Here is a 13,677-nt window from a genome sequence, read left to right on the forward strand (position 1 = left end):
GGGCAGCATGGCTGGTCCTGTTGACTCAGAGTGGCTGTGATGGGCAGCGTGACAGTAACTGGGATGTCCCATGTGGCCAGGAGGCACAGGCTGGATGCACTTGACCTGGGATAAGCCCTCACTGAGAGACCACTGACCCTCCCAAACCGAAGACCCTCTCCTGTGGACTTTATAGGAAACCCCAAAAGCAAAAAATTAAGGGGGAAAGGGAAGGTTTAGTCAGAGGCCTTTCTCCTGGGGTGAGGGTGGTGTGTGGCAAGGAGGAGGTAGGAACAAAGAGCAGGTCACCATGATGAAGGAGGAGCAGATGGAGGTAGGAACTGGCCCTGATTCCTCTTAAATTCCTGGGGGAGTCCAAGGCAGAGATGATGTTCACATATCTGTTTCCCAGTCTTCTCCCTGAAGCACGCTGCATGGCCTCCAAGCAGCGGTCACAGGCAGCCTGAACCCAAGCCCCCCATCCCGGAGCACCCAGCACACCCCGGCCCCAGCGATGTCTCCAAGGCAGGAGGAGGTGAGGGCACGCTGAAAGCAGCCCTTCCAGTTGCCTTTGCGGGGGATGGAGAGGCAGGGCAGTGCTGGTGGAGACTGAATATAGTGATTACTTTAAGGGATTTGCTGTCTCTTTCTTTATCCCTCTCTCTCTCTCTCTTTTTCTTTCTTTTTTTTTGTTTTCCCCTTTTCCCTCCCTCTTATCCCTTTCGTGGTGCATTTGTCTTCGAGGAACCTGGGGTGTTCTTTTCATCAGTTCAGTCTCTCTCTGGCACTTAAGTCCTGATTGGCTGAAGGACTTAGGGAAAAAAAAATCTTTAATTAAGTAGATAATCTCTTCTTAGGAAGTTCTGCGGCTCCATTTCACCAACCCCCTTTAGCTCTTACTTTAGGATTGGTTACCCTTCGCAGAAGTTGGGATTCAGGGGGCATACGCCTCTTCATCACACCAGGAGCGCCGGGTGGAAAATAACTCCATCCCTTCCCTAATTTTGTTGTGTTTCTTTTTTTTTCTTTTCTCTGGTGGTGGTGGTACTCAAGGTTTTTTTTAGGATCTCCTTTCTCCCTCTTTATTTGGATTTTATATTTCACATGGACCCTTATCTGGGCATCTTCTTCCTCACTCCCTTCTTCCAATCCTGCTGTGCCTGGTGAGTATCGAGAGCACCTCAGTCTGTATCACAGGCAGGTGCTCTTCCCGGACACCCTAAGGAAATTCCTCTTCACCTTCCTAAATGTCCCCTGTTTTCCACTTAGCTCAGTTCTGGTCTTTAGTGGGACCAGATATTTAACTAAGTCCCAACACATTCATTGGGGGAGAGGTTAGATCTGAGCAGAGAAAGTTCCCTTCTTCCCCCTCATCTTCCAGCAGTAATGCGATGGGCCAAATACTGACCTGGGGCATAACAGAGTAGAGGAGAGTGGAAGATCTAGCCCTTCACTTTCAACTGGGAAGATAACCCAATGGCAGAGCCAGGGATTTCTGTTTTTCCAAAGGCTCACAGTCTGCTTGTTTCTTGTCTTAATCAAATCAATTGGGGCTTCTCCCACGCTCCCCAAAGAGGACAGTCCCTGATTAAGAGCTCAGAGCCAGCAGGGGTGAGTTAGATCCACAGGAGCATCACTCCGGATGAGCAGCCTGAGACCTGGACTCCTTGGCAGCCACAGGGTCAGGGTTACACATGTCTGAAATTCATGTATTAGGATTTCCTGGGGAGAAGCTTTCGGTATGGCGATTGCTACGGCTTGGTTCCCAACCACCTGGGTCCCATCAGACCAGTCCCCCCATGCACAAACCTGCGGTCATCTCCTGTGGGCCTCTTTCTCTGTCCTAAGGGTGGTTTTATATTTATTTCCAGAAATGTTTTATAAGGGCGAGCAGAAGGAAATTACAAATCTCGTATCATTCCTTGCGGAGTTTATCTATCCTATGCTCAAATGAAGATGGGACTCAAATGACCTGGCTCTGTAGGTATTTTTTCCTATGTGATTTTTACTGAGTACCCAGACTTTATTCTCCATTTCTGTGATGACCTGGGGAATCTGCTCAGTGGGTTACAGACTAATCTCTAACAGCAAAGAAAGTCTGTTCCTGTTTAATTACTAAAATCCCCTGCCTTCCCCACAGCAGATCTCTAGGGTTATTACCATGGATGGAGAAACCAAAATTACAGAAAGATAAACTCAAGAGTAAATAGGAACCCATTCCTGTTAGGCTGGGAGTGAAATTTATGTTCTTTCAGAGATTTTTTACTCCCTTCATTAAAAGAATGTGCAACAATTTTTATATGTCTAAATATTATACAGTAGCAAACTCCAGATAAATGTCCCTTCTGGAACAAGGGGAATATGTATGTTATGAAGTGAAGCTAGGCAAGAACTCATGCTGATTTTATTTTTATTTTTCCACTCTTCCTGTGTATGTCTCTTGCTTTCCTTAATATAAACACACTTAGAATACGTTAAAAGATTAAAAAAAATCAACGTTTTAAATAAACAGTTCAAAGGGGAGAAATTTCGGAGCACAAAGTAGAGTTAAATACAGAAATCCCAGGCATTTTCAATGGAAGTTGGATGTCTAAATTCCCTGTCTGCCTTTCAGAAGTTTTTACCTAAGAGAAAAGTTTATAGATCAAGATAGCCCTGCTTCTCTCCGCGTGTTGCTCATAGGTCATGATTTCCTGAGAGAAAGGAAAATTGCAAACTTTATTCGAAACGATAGCATTACAGACCCTGTCCCTTAACTCTTGAGGAGAAAAAAGCAAGGTTCGTGGGAATCATACAATAATCCTGCTTGCAATTTTTGCTGGTCTTCTTTATCTGATCCAACAGCTTAAAACGCAACAAGATTCTTTATTCCTGTGGTTTAATCACGAGAATTGGGAGCAGGGGGCAATAGATCAACAATAATTTCTTTTATATATATGTGGCCACTTCCCTTCTCTGAGTGTGGATTAGATTCTGCCGTGTCAGCTAGGTTGAATGGTCAGCGTGTTTCTAGATGAGAAAAATGACAAGGCTGCATTAAAGAACTAAAAAACCAAATAAATATAACAAAATAGAAGGAAATGAAGAAAAAAAACCTGTAAAGCTCCAAATGTTAATGAGTTGCCTCCCAGTCTCCTATCCTGTGGGAATAATGTAACAATCTCTAATGCAGCAGCTTGTTTCTAAATGTTTTTTTACACTTCAGCTGTGGGGTTGCCTTTAGCTTCCAGTATCACTGGTTTTCTAAAAACTTGGGAGAGTTTGTAGTTGAGAACAAAACTCATATCCAAAGTGAAATTGTATACATTTTCTGTATTTACAATAATGACAGTAAAGATCTAAATAATACAGCTTTATAATTTTCTAAAGAGCTGAACCAGCAGCACAGTAGCATGAGTGGGTGATAAGGTATCAAACAAATACTTTAATGAAAGATTTGATAAGGCTCTTGGGGCGTATTAAACAGAGGAGGAGGGTGCTGTTACTGGTTAAAGTTATAACTGAGCAGAAATTACCAGAGGTTTATTAGTATTTGATGTATAAAATATAATGGGACAGCTCTTGGCAGGGTTATTTGCTTTCCGGTTCAATAAAACTATGATAGAGAACTATGCTATGGATATTCATTAGCTTTGAGATAATTCCCTAATATCGGATGCAATGAAAATCACTTGCCGTAGATGTGCTTTTTACCTGGATGCATAGGGTTGCAGTGAGGGAAGCAGCATGCCCTGCCCAGGACCCTGGGAAAGGGGATGAAGGACTTGGTGGGCCTCCTCTCTCTACCTTCTGAGGTCTGTCTCTGCTCCGCTTCAGTCCTTGTAATGCTGTCCTGGAGTTTGAAGGTGGCAGGAAAGGGGTTTAGATAGCTAGAAACCCTGTAAGCTTTGTCAGAGGAGAGAAATAACGCCAAGTGTTTCCTTTCATGTGTGTGATTTCAAAACGTTTTAAATCAGTGTGGTGACACCGAAGTCATGGGAATTGGGCTGGTTTACACCCATTGTGGATGCAGCTAGCTAGTTAGTTTAGGATTGCATTCTGCTTTCCTTTACAGTGGTATGGAAAATTAGTAGAAATAAGTAAATGAATAAAAATCACACTACAGAGACAAAAATGAAGTGAGATTCATTTTCATAGTGATTCCTATTTGCAGCACAGAGATGACTCTAGTGGCATTGTCACTACATCTGTGGAACCAGTGGCTGAATTACTCTCTATCCTTGCTGGAGCCTATATGCAGAATAGAGATGCATTTTTTCTTAGCTAGATCATATGGGCAAAGACAAAAAGTGCACAGAGTTTGTCTCAATTATTCTCTTTCCTTCCCTCTCAGCATAAATAAGAAAAACTCCAGCTACCCTCCAGCCATATGGCAGCCCATTCTGCAGCACACAGCACCCTGATATTCAAACTGTCCCATGTCCCCTTCTCCTGAATCCACTTGCAGCTGCAAGAGTTAAATGTGGGGGGTCAAGTGTACCAGTCTAAATGAATCCTTTACTTGTCTAAGTCCTACAAACCCGCCCAGGAGCGTGCCTGCCTGTCGATCAGAGAGCTCAGCGAAAATGCCTTCTGTCTCTCCGACTTAATAAAAATGTTTAGAATATCCTGCTGGGAAATTGCTACTGTACCATTTGCTCAGCTGCAGATGGTGAATTCGCATATCCTGAACTTGGCCTTTTTGTGAACCTTGGGGTTTATCCCGGGAGGAACAGATCCTCTGCTTCAATGCAGTTATGTCAATTCACACCTGCTAACAGGCTGGTTTGCTGTAAACCCTGAAATGGTGGATTACTGTCCTCCTGAGCAAATCCTTCTTGCACACTGTGAGTTTGGCTTTTCCTACCCAGGTGGAAAGCAATGCAGATGGGATGTATCTCTTCTTTTGGCCACAAAAGCAACATAAGAGAGGACTGGCAGTTCTCTACATCTTCCCTGCACAGGGGCATTTTACCAGAGTTTTCTCACAGCTGCTACCAGGGGCTCAGGTTCGCGCTGACACCATCCTGAGTGTGGTCCCCATAGCAAAGCACTTAAGGTCAAGGCAAAGGACAGGAGGGAAACCAGATGGAAAAATGACTTGTTCATGCTGCTACCCAGTTGCGTTAGGATGGGGACCCATGGAGCTTACACAGTCTGAATAGCCCCAGGTTCATGGCCCTGTGTGATTCAGGTCACCCGATGCTCTAATCACCCGGCTGCAGATGCAGTCTCTCCAAGTCCCAGGAAATATTTAATTAGCTGTACAATGCAGAAGCAGCTCCCAAAGGAAAGTTCCTCTGCAAAACAGCCATCGACTTCGTGCTAAAGTGCCCACGGGGGCTGGAGCGCCGCCGGGTCTGAATCCCAGGCCTGGAACAAAGGGAAAGGATCTCCTGCTCTTGCAGGGCCCTGGCAGAGCCCTCTCCCTCCCATTTTGACCCAGGAGAATCTTTCCCAAAGCAAGCTTCATCAATACAGACACATTTTCACAAAAAAAAAAAAAAAAGTTAGGCTTGCCAGAGTGAAACTTTGCAACCTAGTTCTCTCAACTCTTTCTAAACTGTGAGTAATAGCAAAGATCAAGTTTCTTGTGATTTTGACCAAGCTAAAATAACAAGACGTCCTTTTTGTGGTGTACCTCAGAGAGGATCTCCATGAGGGAAGTTCTAGCAGAGGTGAAACAGGCTCGCTGACCACAGGAGCGATTTTCCAGGGTAGGGAAACATCCTCTCTAAATCTCTCATGTGTCTGATGTCTGGGCACCAGTCCTGCCACTCTGTCTGCCCCTGTGTCTACAGCAGGGCTGCAGCACAGCTACGCTTTGTCCCCCGGCTTGGGATGGCAGTGCCTGCCTCCGCCTGCGCTCAAGCCCACCCTGGGATGCCCCCGCACTCTCCATGCTGGATTTGTAGCACAACAGGACAGTGCATTTCTCTCCCTTACCAGGGATACCTGTGGCTCCAGACAGCATCACTTGAAAACATGCAGGGAGGAAAAACCATACCCTAACCCATGCCTTTCTCCCCTGCGTCCAGCCACGGTCTGCCCAGCTACTGGGATTTTCAGGGAATGGAGAGGAGCTAGAAAAGCAGCAAGCATCACTGCAAGCCAGGTAGCCCAACTGCAGTGGAGTATCCTGCTCTGCTGAAGGGACAGTGTGGGTTAAGGCTCTGCGAGGGCTAGCTGAAAAGGAGAGGCACCCTCCACAGCATTTGAAGCAGAACATCATCTCAAGAAGAAGCTGAAGAGCCCAGTTTCTCTGAGTGCATGCTCTAGCTTTTTCCTCACTCACTCACTACAAGGTCTCAGTCCACTCATGCCACCTCTCTGGTCTCAGTGTCCTCCCCAGGGGATAACAGCACTCACTCATCTCTCTGGAGGGCCGAGATGATCCCTTCACAGCTTCAGTGGGAACTCCAGAAAGTTTAATTTTGGCTAGGACCACCCCTCCTCCCCATACCCCCATTCCCCCGCTGTGCTATGCCCACCAGGATGGGGAGGACAAGCATGTTTGTGCTCAGCCATCACCATAACATGACCAAGAGGAGAGTGTGGGCAGCCAGAACTGGCACCACAGGAAGACAAGGGACTGCGATCTGGGGGGATGCTGCCGGGACACACAGTGTGAAGGAGCAGCAGTGTGACCTCCTCCTTCCCTCGGCATGGCCCCACAGGGAGAGAGGTGCTGGCACATGGTCCAGCTCCTGAGGCTGGGGGCAACACTACCCTGAGTTAAGCTCAGCAGCAGTTTGGTAAGGTAAAAAGCAAGGCTGGGGGAACAGGAAAGCACTAAAAAAACCCGGGGGGATTGGTATGAAAGGCAGCTGTGCGGAAGAGAGCGAAAGGAGGGAGCAGCGAGGGGGTTGCAGCCCAGTACAGCCTGGCTGGGGGAGCAGGGTGGGGGGAAGGAGAAGGCACCATCCTGGCATGCAGGGAACAGCAAGGGGGGACAGGGGGAGAGACCAAAGTTGCCTGCAGCCAGGAGACAGGCAGGCTGCAGGGGCGAGAGGAGAACCCTGGGATGCCAGGCATTCCCTAGGCCCCTCTGCCGTCACCCCCTCCCTGCTGACACTGTCTCTGTCTTCCAGGTCAGTGAATAATTTCCTGATGACAGGCCCCAAGGTAAGAGAAATCCCTTTGATCTCTGTCCCTGATTCCACTAAACCCAGGGAGGGAGGGGTTCCTCCTTCCCACTCCTCTCCATCTAGCCCTGGCCAGAGCTCCCCTCACACCAAGGATTCCAGCAACAAGACAGAGGAGGGTCAGGAATAACCTGCTATAAGCTGCAACTCCTTGGGCTATGCCAGCCATAGGCAAAGTTAGCCTGGGTCCTTTTAAGCTGGCTGGGACCAGATTTTTGAGATTTGGCTATTGGCACCAGCTGAGGCTCTCATCTGTTGCTTCCTGATGATCAGGTTAGCATCAGGACCCACACTGATCAAGCTGGAAAGGTACTTTCTGTAGGCTCTGCAAAACATACTTCCCCAAGGAGCACAACTGGAATTGCCAGAACCTTGTTCAGTGTTTTTGACCCCCTGCCTCCTTGCACACCTCTTTCAGAGGCTTTTTTTTCCTAGCCAGATCCAGTTGTAAAATTCACCCGATTTTTGTTCTGGCTATTCCCTGGGAACACTTCCAAGCCCATCTAGCTCCTTCTACAGCTCTCAATGTGATGGTGGAGCGACGTTGCCCCAAAGCACTGGCTGTCCCCCTGGGGCTGCGGTGAAGGAGGAGGCAGGCTGACGAACCTGCTGGCCTGCAGCTCCCTGGTCTCTGAGGAGAAGGCTCTGCCTCCTCTCACACTGGAGAGATGAGGGGTTCCCCATTGCAGGGGCTGGCTGGCACATCTCCTAACATGGCTAACAGCCAACACCTCGGCCTTCTCCCCCTGGGAGGCTCAGGCTCTGACCCAGCACAGCAGAAAATGCATTTGCTGCTGCTGTTGGCAAGCTCCACTCCCCAGGGGAGCCAAGCCTGAGAGACCTCCTCAGCTCTGTACATCTTGTCTCTGTGAGATGGCATGCAAGTTATTTTCAGTTGAATGCGAGCCTGCTGGGGAGCCTGGGGCCATGTTCTTCCTGGTGTTTTGCAGTGTGCTTCTCCATCCGTCTAGACCCCAAAGCAGCAGGACCCACAATATGCAGTGCCGGGTAGGAAAGCTACACCTGCATCAGCCCCACCGCTGTGTGGGAAGCAGCTGGGGCTACACCAGCTTTGCACTGCCTGCAATGGAAACTAGACCTGCTGAGTGGACCCTGGGAGTAGCCTGGGGATGTTCCCAGCCTGTCGCCCATGGGAGTGTCCCTGCATGCTGGCCAACGCATCCTGACTCAGTTTTGCAAGTTAATGCTGGGGGGGCTGAAGTGGGGCACACACCTTCCCTCCTCCTGACCTGCTGCTCTGCTCCTAGGCCTATCTCATCTACTCCAGCAGCGTGGCAGCCGGGGCACAGAGCGGCATTGAGGAGTGCAAGTTCCAGTTCGCCTGGGACCGCTGGAACTGCCCTGAAAGGGCACTGCAGCTCTCCAGCCATGGCGGGCTGCGCAGCGGTAAGAAAAGCATTGGATACCACTACTGGGACCCCCTCGCTACAGGTTAGAGCCCGTAGGCCCCTCCTCTCTTCCCAGGTGCCTCCTTTTCTTCCCCGTCCCCACCTGGGATGTGCATCTCCCAGGAATGCCCCAGAGGGATCTTTCCAGGAGGCTCCTTCACCCATCAGCTCCCAGACACATGCTGGGATCTAGCTTCAAGACAAGGCAGCCTTGCAATGCCAGCATCGCCTCCAGACCCACCAAGTCCCAGCTTGTGCAGGACAGGAGTGTCCCACCAACTCTCACACAACCGGCTCCCCACAAGGATGCACGACCACGACTGCAGCATGGGCTGCTGGACACGCCATGCCTAGGTGGTGTCTCTGGCCAGGGTGTCCCAGGGAGGCTGAGAACCAGCACGGGGTGGTGGGGTGGCAAGCAGAGGGATATGGCTAAAGGGAGCAGGAAAGAGTTCATCAGTGGCTGTGCTCTGGCCAAGAGGCAGGAGAAAAGTCTTCCCACATCTTCCAGATGTCAGAGTCACCTTGGGCAGAAATCCAGCAGGGCACGGGGCTGTGGTCATTGCCACTGTATCCCATTCCTTACCCTTTTGCAGGTGCCAGGAAATGTTTCAGTGTATACCTGGTCCTCTAGACCCAAGTATGATGCTAGGCTGAGCTCATATCTGCCCTGTACAGGCAGGACCTGGGTGTGGAGGAGAGCTTCAGGCCTCTGGTGGGACTGGCAGCAGACAAGGGACCAGGGCCCCAGACAGAGGTGGACAGAGGTTTCAAAGTGGGGCCTTGAGGAGGCAATTGCAGCACAAAGTAACACCCTGGGACGGGGACCGGGTCCCTGAACCATTCCCATCAAGGTTATTTGCTCAGATCCAGAGCTTGCTGGTATTAAATGAAAGCCGAAGGCTCAGTGAAGTCAGCTGATGGTCACCACACCGATCCTGGTGGGTAGGTATGGTCACTGCTCTGAGCCTGGACAGTGTCCAGCAGAAGCTAAGGCTCGAGGGGACTGTGGAGAAGGAGCTCTTTGATCCTTGGAGAGGGCCCCTTCCCCTCTCGGGTGTATTAGTGAAACGTGGGGGACATTTGGCTATCTGTGCTGTATCCCCACTGCTGAGCTCCCCCAAGGACAGCCAAGTGCTAAACTCATCCATACCCTTGGAAATGGCACGAGTCAGTCTGGATGGAATTTGGGAGCTTCTGTCTTTGTGCAGTTCAAGCCAAAACTAAGCTAATCTGACATGTAGGGACTCCTGTCCACCTACAAAGCCCTGCCCATTGCAAATCTGTTCCTACGCAGTCTCCTGCATGGCAGGAGTCCTTTCTAACACTGGTCTCACCATGAAATCTTCAGCATATCTGTTCTCCTTGTATTCCCACTTGACAGCAAACCGAGAAACCGCTTTTGTCCACGCCATCAGCTCTGCAGGTGTCATGTACACGCTGACCCGGAACTGCAGCCTGGGGGATTTTGACAACTGTGGCTGTGACGACTCCCGCAACGGACAGCTGGGTAAGGAGAGACGAGCTGCTGTCCCTCTCCCACGTTCCAAGTGGAGGAGACAGATCTTCTCCTCTCCCCTACTGAGGCCTGCAGAAACAACTCCTCCTCCTGGTCCCCACACCTGGAAATAATGCCCAGAGCAGAGCTTTGCCTGGCTCAAACCAAAGTATCTCTGTGGAAGATAATGGAGCCACCTCCAATTTTCACCAGCTCAGACCAAGCCCTTGATGCTTTCCATTACTTTCTAAATGAGCAGGAAAGAAGAAGGGAGTTGCAGTTTCCCTGGTTCAAATCAAGAACAACTCTGTTTACCCTGCTGGAGGGAATGACTGTATGGTACAGGTAGAGGAGAGGATCTGATGCCGTGCATCTAAATGGCAGGTCTGGTTAGAACAGCGCTGGTCAGGGACCTCGGGGCTCCCAGGGTCTGCAGGACCAGGGTGGCCCCAGAGCAGAATTACCAGGAGGGAAAGCAGGGTGGCATTCATAGACCCCTCCAGTGTTTGTCAGCGTGGCAGGCACGTGAGAGCACAACCAGGACCTGCAGCCGCTGAGCACCCCTGAGTGGAGAACCCCAGGCTGCACCGCTCCAGCTGTCCACTCACCTTTCACAGAAAACATTGACATTTTGGTCTTTTGTTTTGAATGGAAAGAGGTCAAATTCGAACGTATCAAATATCTTTTAAAAGCCATTCCCTGCCCAGCCACACTGGGCAGTCAGTAATGTCAGTTTATGACAAACTCCTCTGCAGTGTCCAGTATTTAGTAATTTGCTTTATTAGCTAATAGTTTTTAAAACAGCCACTGTTTCTTAGGTGTCTGAGGCATGGGATAGTCCATCTCTAGCAGAGCAAGACTTTTGGGCAATGACGCACCAAATTTTATCTTCTCTGGAAGACTGAGTTAGACATGCTACACTTCTTTTCCCCAAAACATATCTGTTTTTCATGAAAATTTTCCATTGTGAACTTAAAACGTTGGAAGGCAAAGGAAACTTTGGGGCTTGTCCAAAGCAGTGAGATTCAATTCTAAATGCCATTGCACTGAATCCAAGTTGGTGAAAGGTTTCCATTCTCCCTTCAGTCCCAGCTCTTGATTTGGACTTCATCATCCGCTGCAATTACCCACCTCCCATAAGACACCCCTGCCTTTCCCTGGGAGAGGGGACCGTGATGCTCTGGGGAAGTCTGGGCAAGGGCTGGGCCTTTCAAAAGAGGTACAAAGGCCATTAAACCACAACTCCCAAGATGTACCACCAAAGCACGTTAGGATCAGAATGTTCCAGATTTCAAATCAAATAATTTGGCATTTTTCTCTAGGAGGAAAAGAAGCAAATCACATGATGTGTTTCCAGTCAGCCGAGCTAAGTTATCAAGTTCCCACGCAGTTAGGAAAAGTACTCTCCACATCTTGCTGTGCCATTTCCCAGTTCTGTGCTGACTCCTTTTTTCTTTATGATAATTGGAAAATCAGACCCTTCTGAGATGCCAAACATCATCCCAGGATTCTGGGTGTACCAAAAAGAGGCCTCCTCAATACATGTGTGCCAGGCTTTGTTTGTTTCCCAGCAGAGGGGAATCTGTTCCCTCTGACCAGGATGCCTCCACCAGTTCGCTAATCCATGTTAGCAAGATGCTATCCCTGCGAGTCAGACTGAAGCGGTTCAAGTCAGGGTTTGAGGAACGGTGATTAAAGACCCAAAGCCTTATCTATGTGGCTGCTAATGCATGATAATTAACAGCTTCTGAATCCTGCTCTATAGAAAGCCTGGAAAGCCCTGGGTTTCTCACACAGGACGTACCCCTTCGCTGCCTGCATGAGCCACTTACTCTCCAGGCCTCACAAGAAATGGCATGAGCCCAACGGGAGGGAATCAGGGAGTATTGCAAGGCGAAAGGCTGGATTTGCCCCACAGCCTCCGTTCCCTCCCATCACTTCTGAGACCCTTTCTTGTCCCCAGAGCCACAAACCAGGCAGGCGAGGGACTGGTTCCCTGACAGCACACATCTCATCTCCTTTCCTAGGGGGGCAAGGCTGGCTGTGGGGAGGCTGCAGCGACAACGTGGGCTTTGGAGAAGCCATTTCCAAGCAGTTTGTGGATGCCTTGGAGACTGGACAAGATGCCAGAGCTGCTATGAACCTGCACAACAACGAGGCGGGTAGAAAGGTGAGTCCCTCTCTCCCTCCAGACCTGACAGCCCATACCAGATTGGCTCTGGCCATTCACCGTGGAGAGTCACAACTTGCTGTGGCTAAAAGCACACGTCCAGAAGAAACAACTACCTTGCTGAGGGGAAGGGGATGGCAGCAGTATTGACGTGATAGGTGGTGTTTGTTCTAAGGTAGCAAACCTTCTGTGATTACACTGTTAATGGCTTCCTGCTGTCCTCTTTCTCCCAGTTCAAGTAGGCGAGTACCGTGGAGAAGCAAGTCTGTGAGCTTTAAGCCAGCCACCCCTGGGCAGGAGTACTGCGCAGGGAGGGTCAATGGCAAACCCCTCCACAGGCCTGGAGCCATGCTTGTCCATGCACTGCAGCACAGAAATGACCCCTCTGGGCTTTTTCCTGAATCCCCTCTCTCTCCTCACCCTGTAGGCCGTGAAAGGGACCATGAAGCGGACTTGCAAATGCCACGGCGTGTCGGGGAGCTGCACCACCCAGACCTGCTGGCTGCAGCTGCCCGAGTTTCGGGAGGTGGGCACTTACCTCAAGGAGAGGTACCACAAAGCCCTGAAGGTGGACTTGCTGCAGGGCGCAGGGAACAGTGCTGCCAGTCGAGGTGCCATTGCCGAGACCTTCAGCTCCATCTCCAAGAAGGAGCTGGTCCATTTAGAAGACTCTCCTGACTACTGCCTGGAGAACAAGACGCTGGGGCTGCTGGGCACGGAGGGCAGGGAATGCCTGAAGAGGGGCAAGGCGCTCAGCAAGTGGGAGAAGCGGAGCTGCCGGCGGCTGTGCGGGGACTGTGGGCTGGCAGTGGAGGAGAGGCGAGCTGAGATGGTGTCCAGCTGCAACTGCAAGTTCCACTGGTGCTGCGCTGTGCGGTGCGAGCAGTGCCGCAAACGGGTCACCAAGTACTTCTGCGTCCGCAAGGAGAAGCGGGAGCGGAGCGGGGGTGGCGGGGCCAGCCGCAAGCTCAAAAGAAAGCTCTAACTTGCTTCTGCTCCTCCATGGTCCTGTCTGCCCTTCTCCTCTCCTGTCCTCCCCATCTCCCCAGCAGCCCCCTGGCACCATTTCCCATTGGCTTAGTTTTGTCTCATTCCGGTACCACCTCACTGGGGGTTGGGCAGGGCAAAAGAGCGCTCATGAGCCCCTGGGCCTTGGCCATACAGGGCATTTCCCATTAGTGCAGTGGCTGATGACTTCTGGGAAGACCCTCAAGTGTTGACAAAACAAGGTGAGATTTGGTCCCTTCAACCCAGAGTCACTCTATCCAGTGACTATGGTTTTATCACTGAAAACACAGGTGGTCTTGGTGGCTCCTGCTCTTTTGAGCTTGTCTGTTCCCCAAACAAGCACCAGCTCTGGGCTTTTGAGCAAGCGAGATCAACACTAAGAAAAGTACAAGGAAGCTGAGATGGCACCACCAGAGTTGGGCAACTCAGAGTGGTAATCCCTAAAACAGAAGAGGCTTCTAGTACACTAAAAAAATAGAGGCACTAAAA

The 13,677-nt window shown here is 50.2% G+C and overlaps 1 protein-coding gene across 1 annotated transcript; it reads left to right on the top strand.

Annotated features, from left to right (window-relative positions):
* Positions 1 to 289: 289 nt before the first annotated feature.
* WNT8B (Wnt family member 8B) lies at positions 290 to 13,673 on the top strand (the record flags this gene model as incomplete). The annotated part of the gene is made up of 5 exons (XM_082308759.1): positions 290 to 313; positions 8,372 to 8,510; positions 9,825 to 10,022; positions 12,038 to 12,180; positions 12,608 to 13,673. 5 exons carry the CDS (start codon positions 290 to 292, stop codon positions 13,163 to 13,165), a joined length of 1,062 nt encoding a protein of 353 aa, XP_082164885.1. The 3' UTR covers positions 13,166 to 13,673.
* Positions 13,674 to 13,677: the final 4 nt, after the last annotated feature.

Source organism: Platalea leucorodia (assembly GCF_965183815.1).
Source record: "Platalea leucorodia genome assembly, chromosome: 4".
Lineage (NCBI taxonomy): Eukaryota > Metazoa > Chordata > Aves > Pelecaniformes > Threskiornithidae > Platalea > Platalea leucorodia.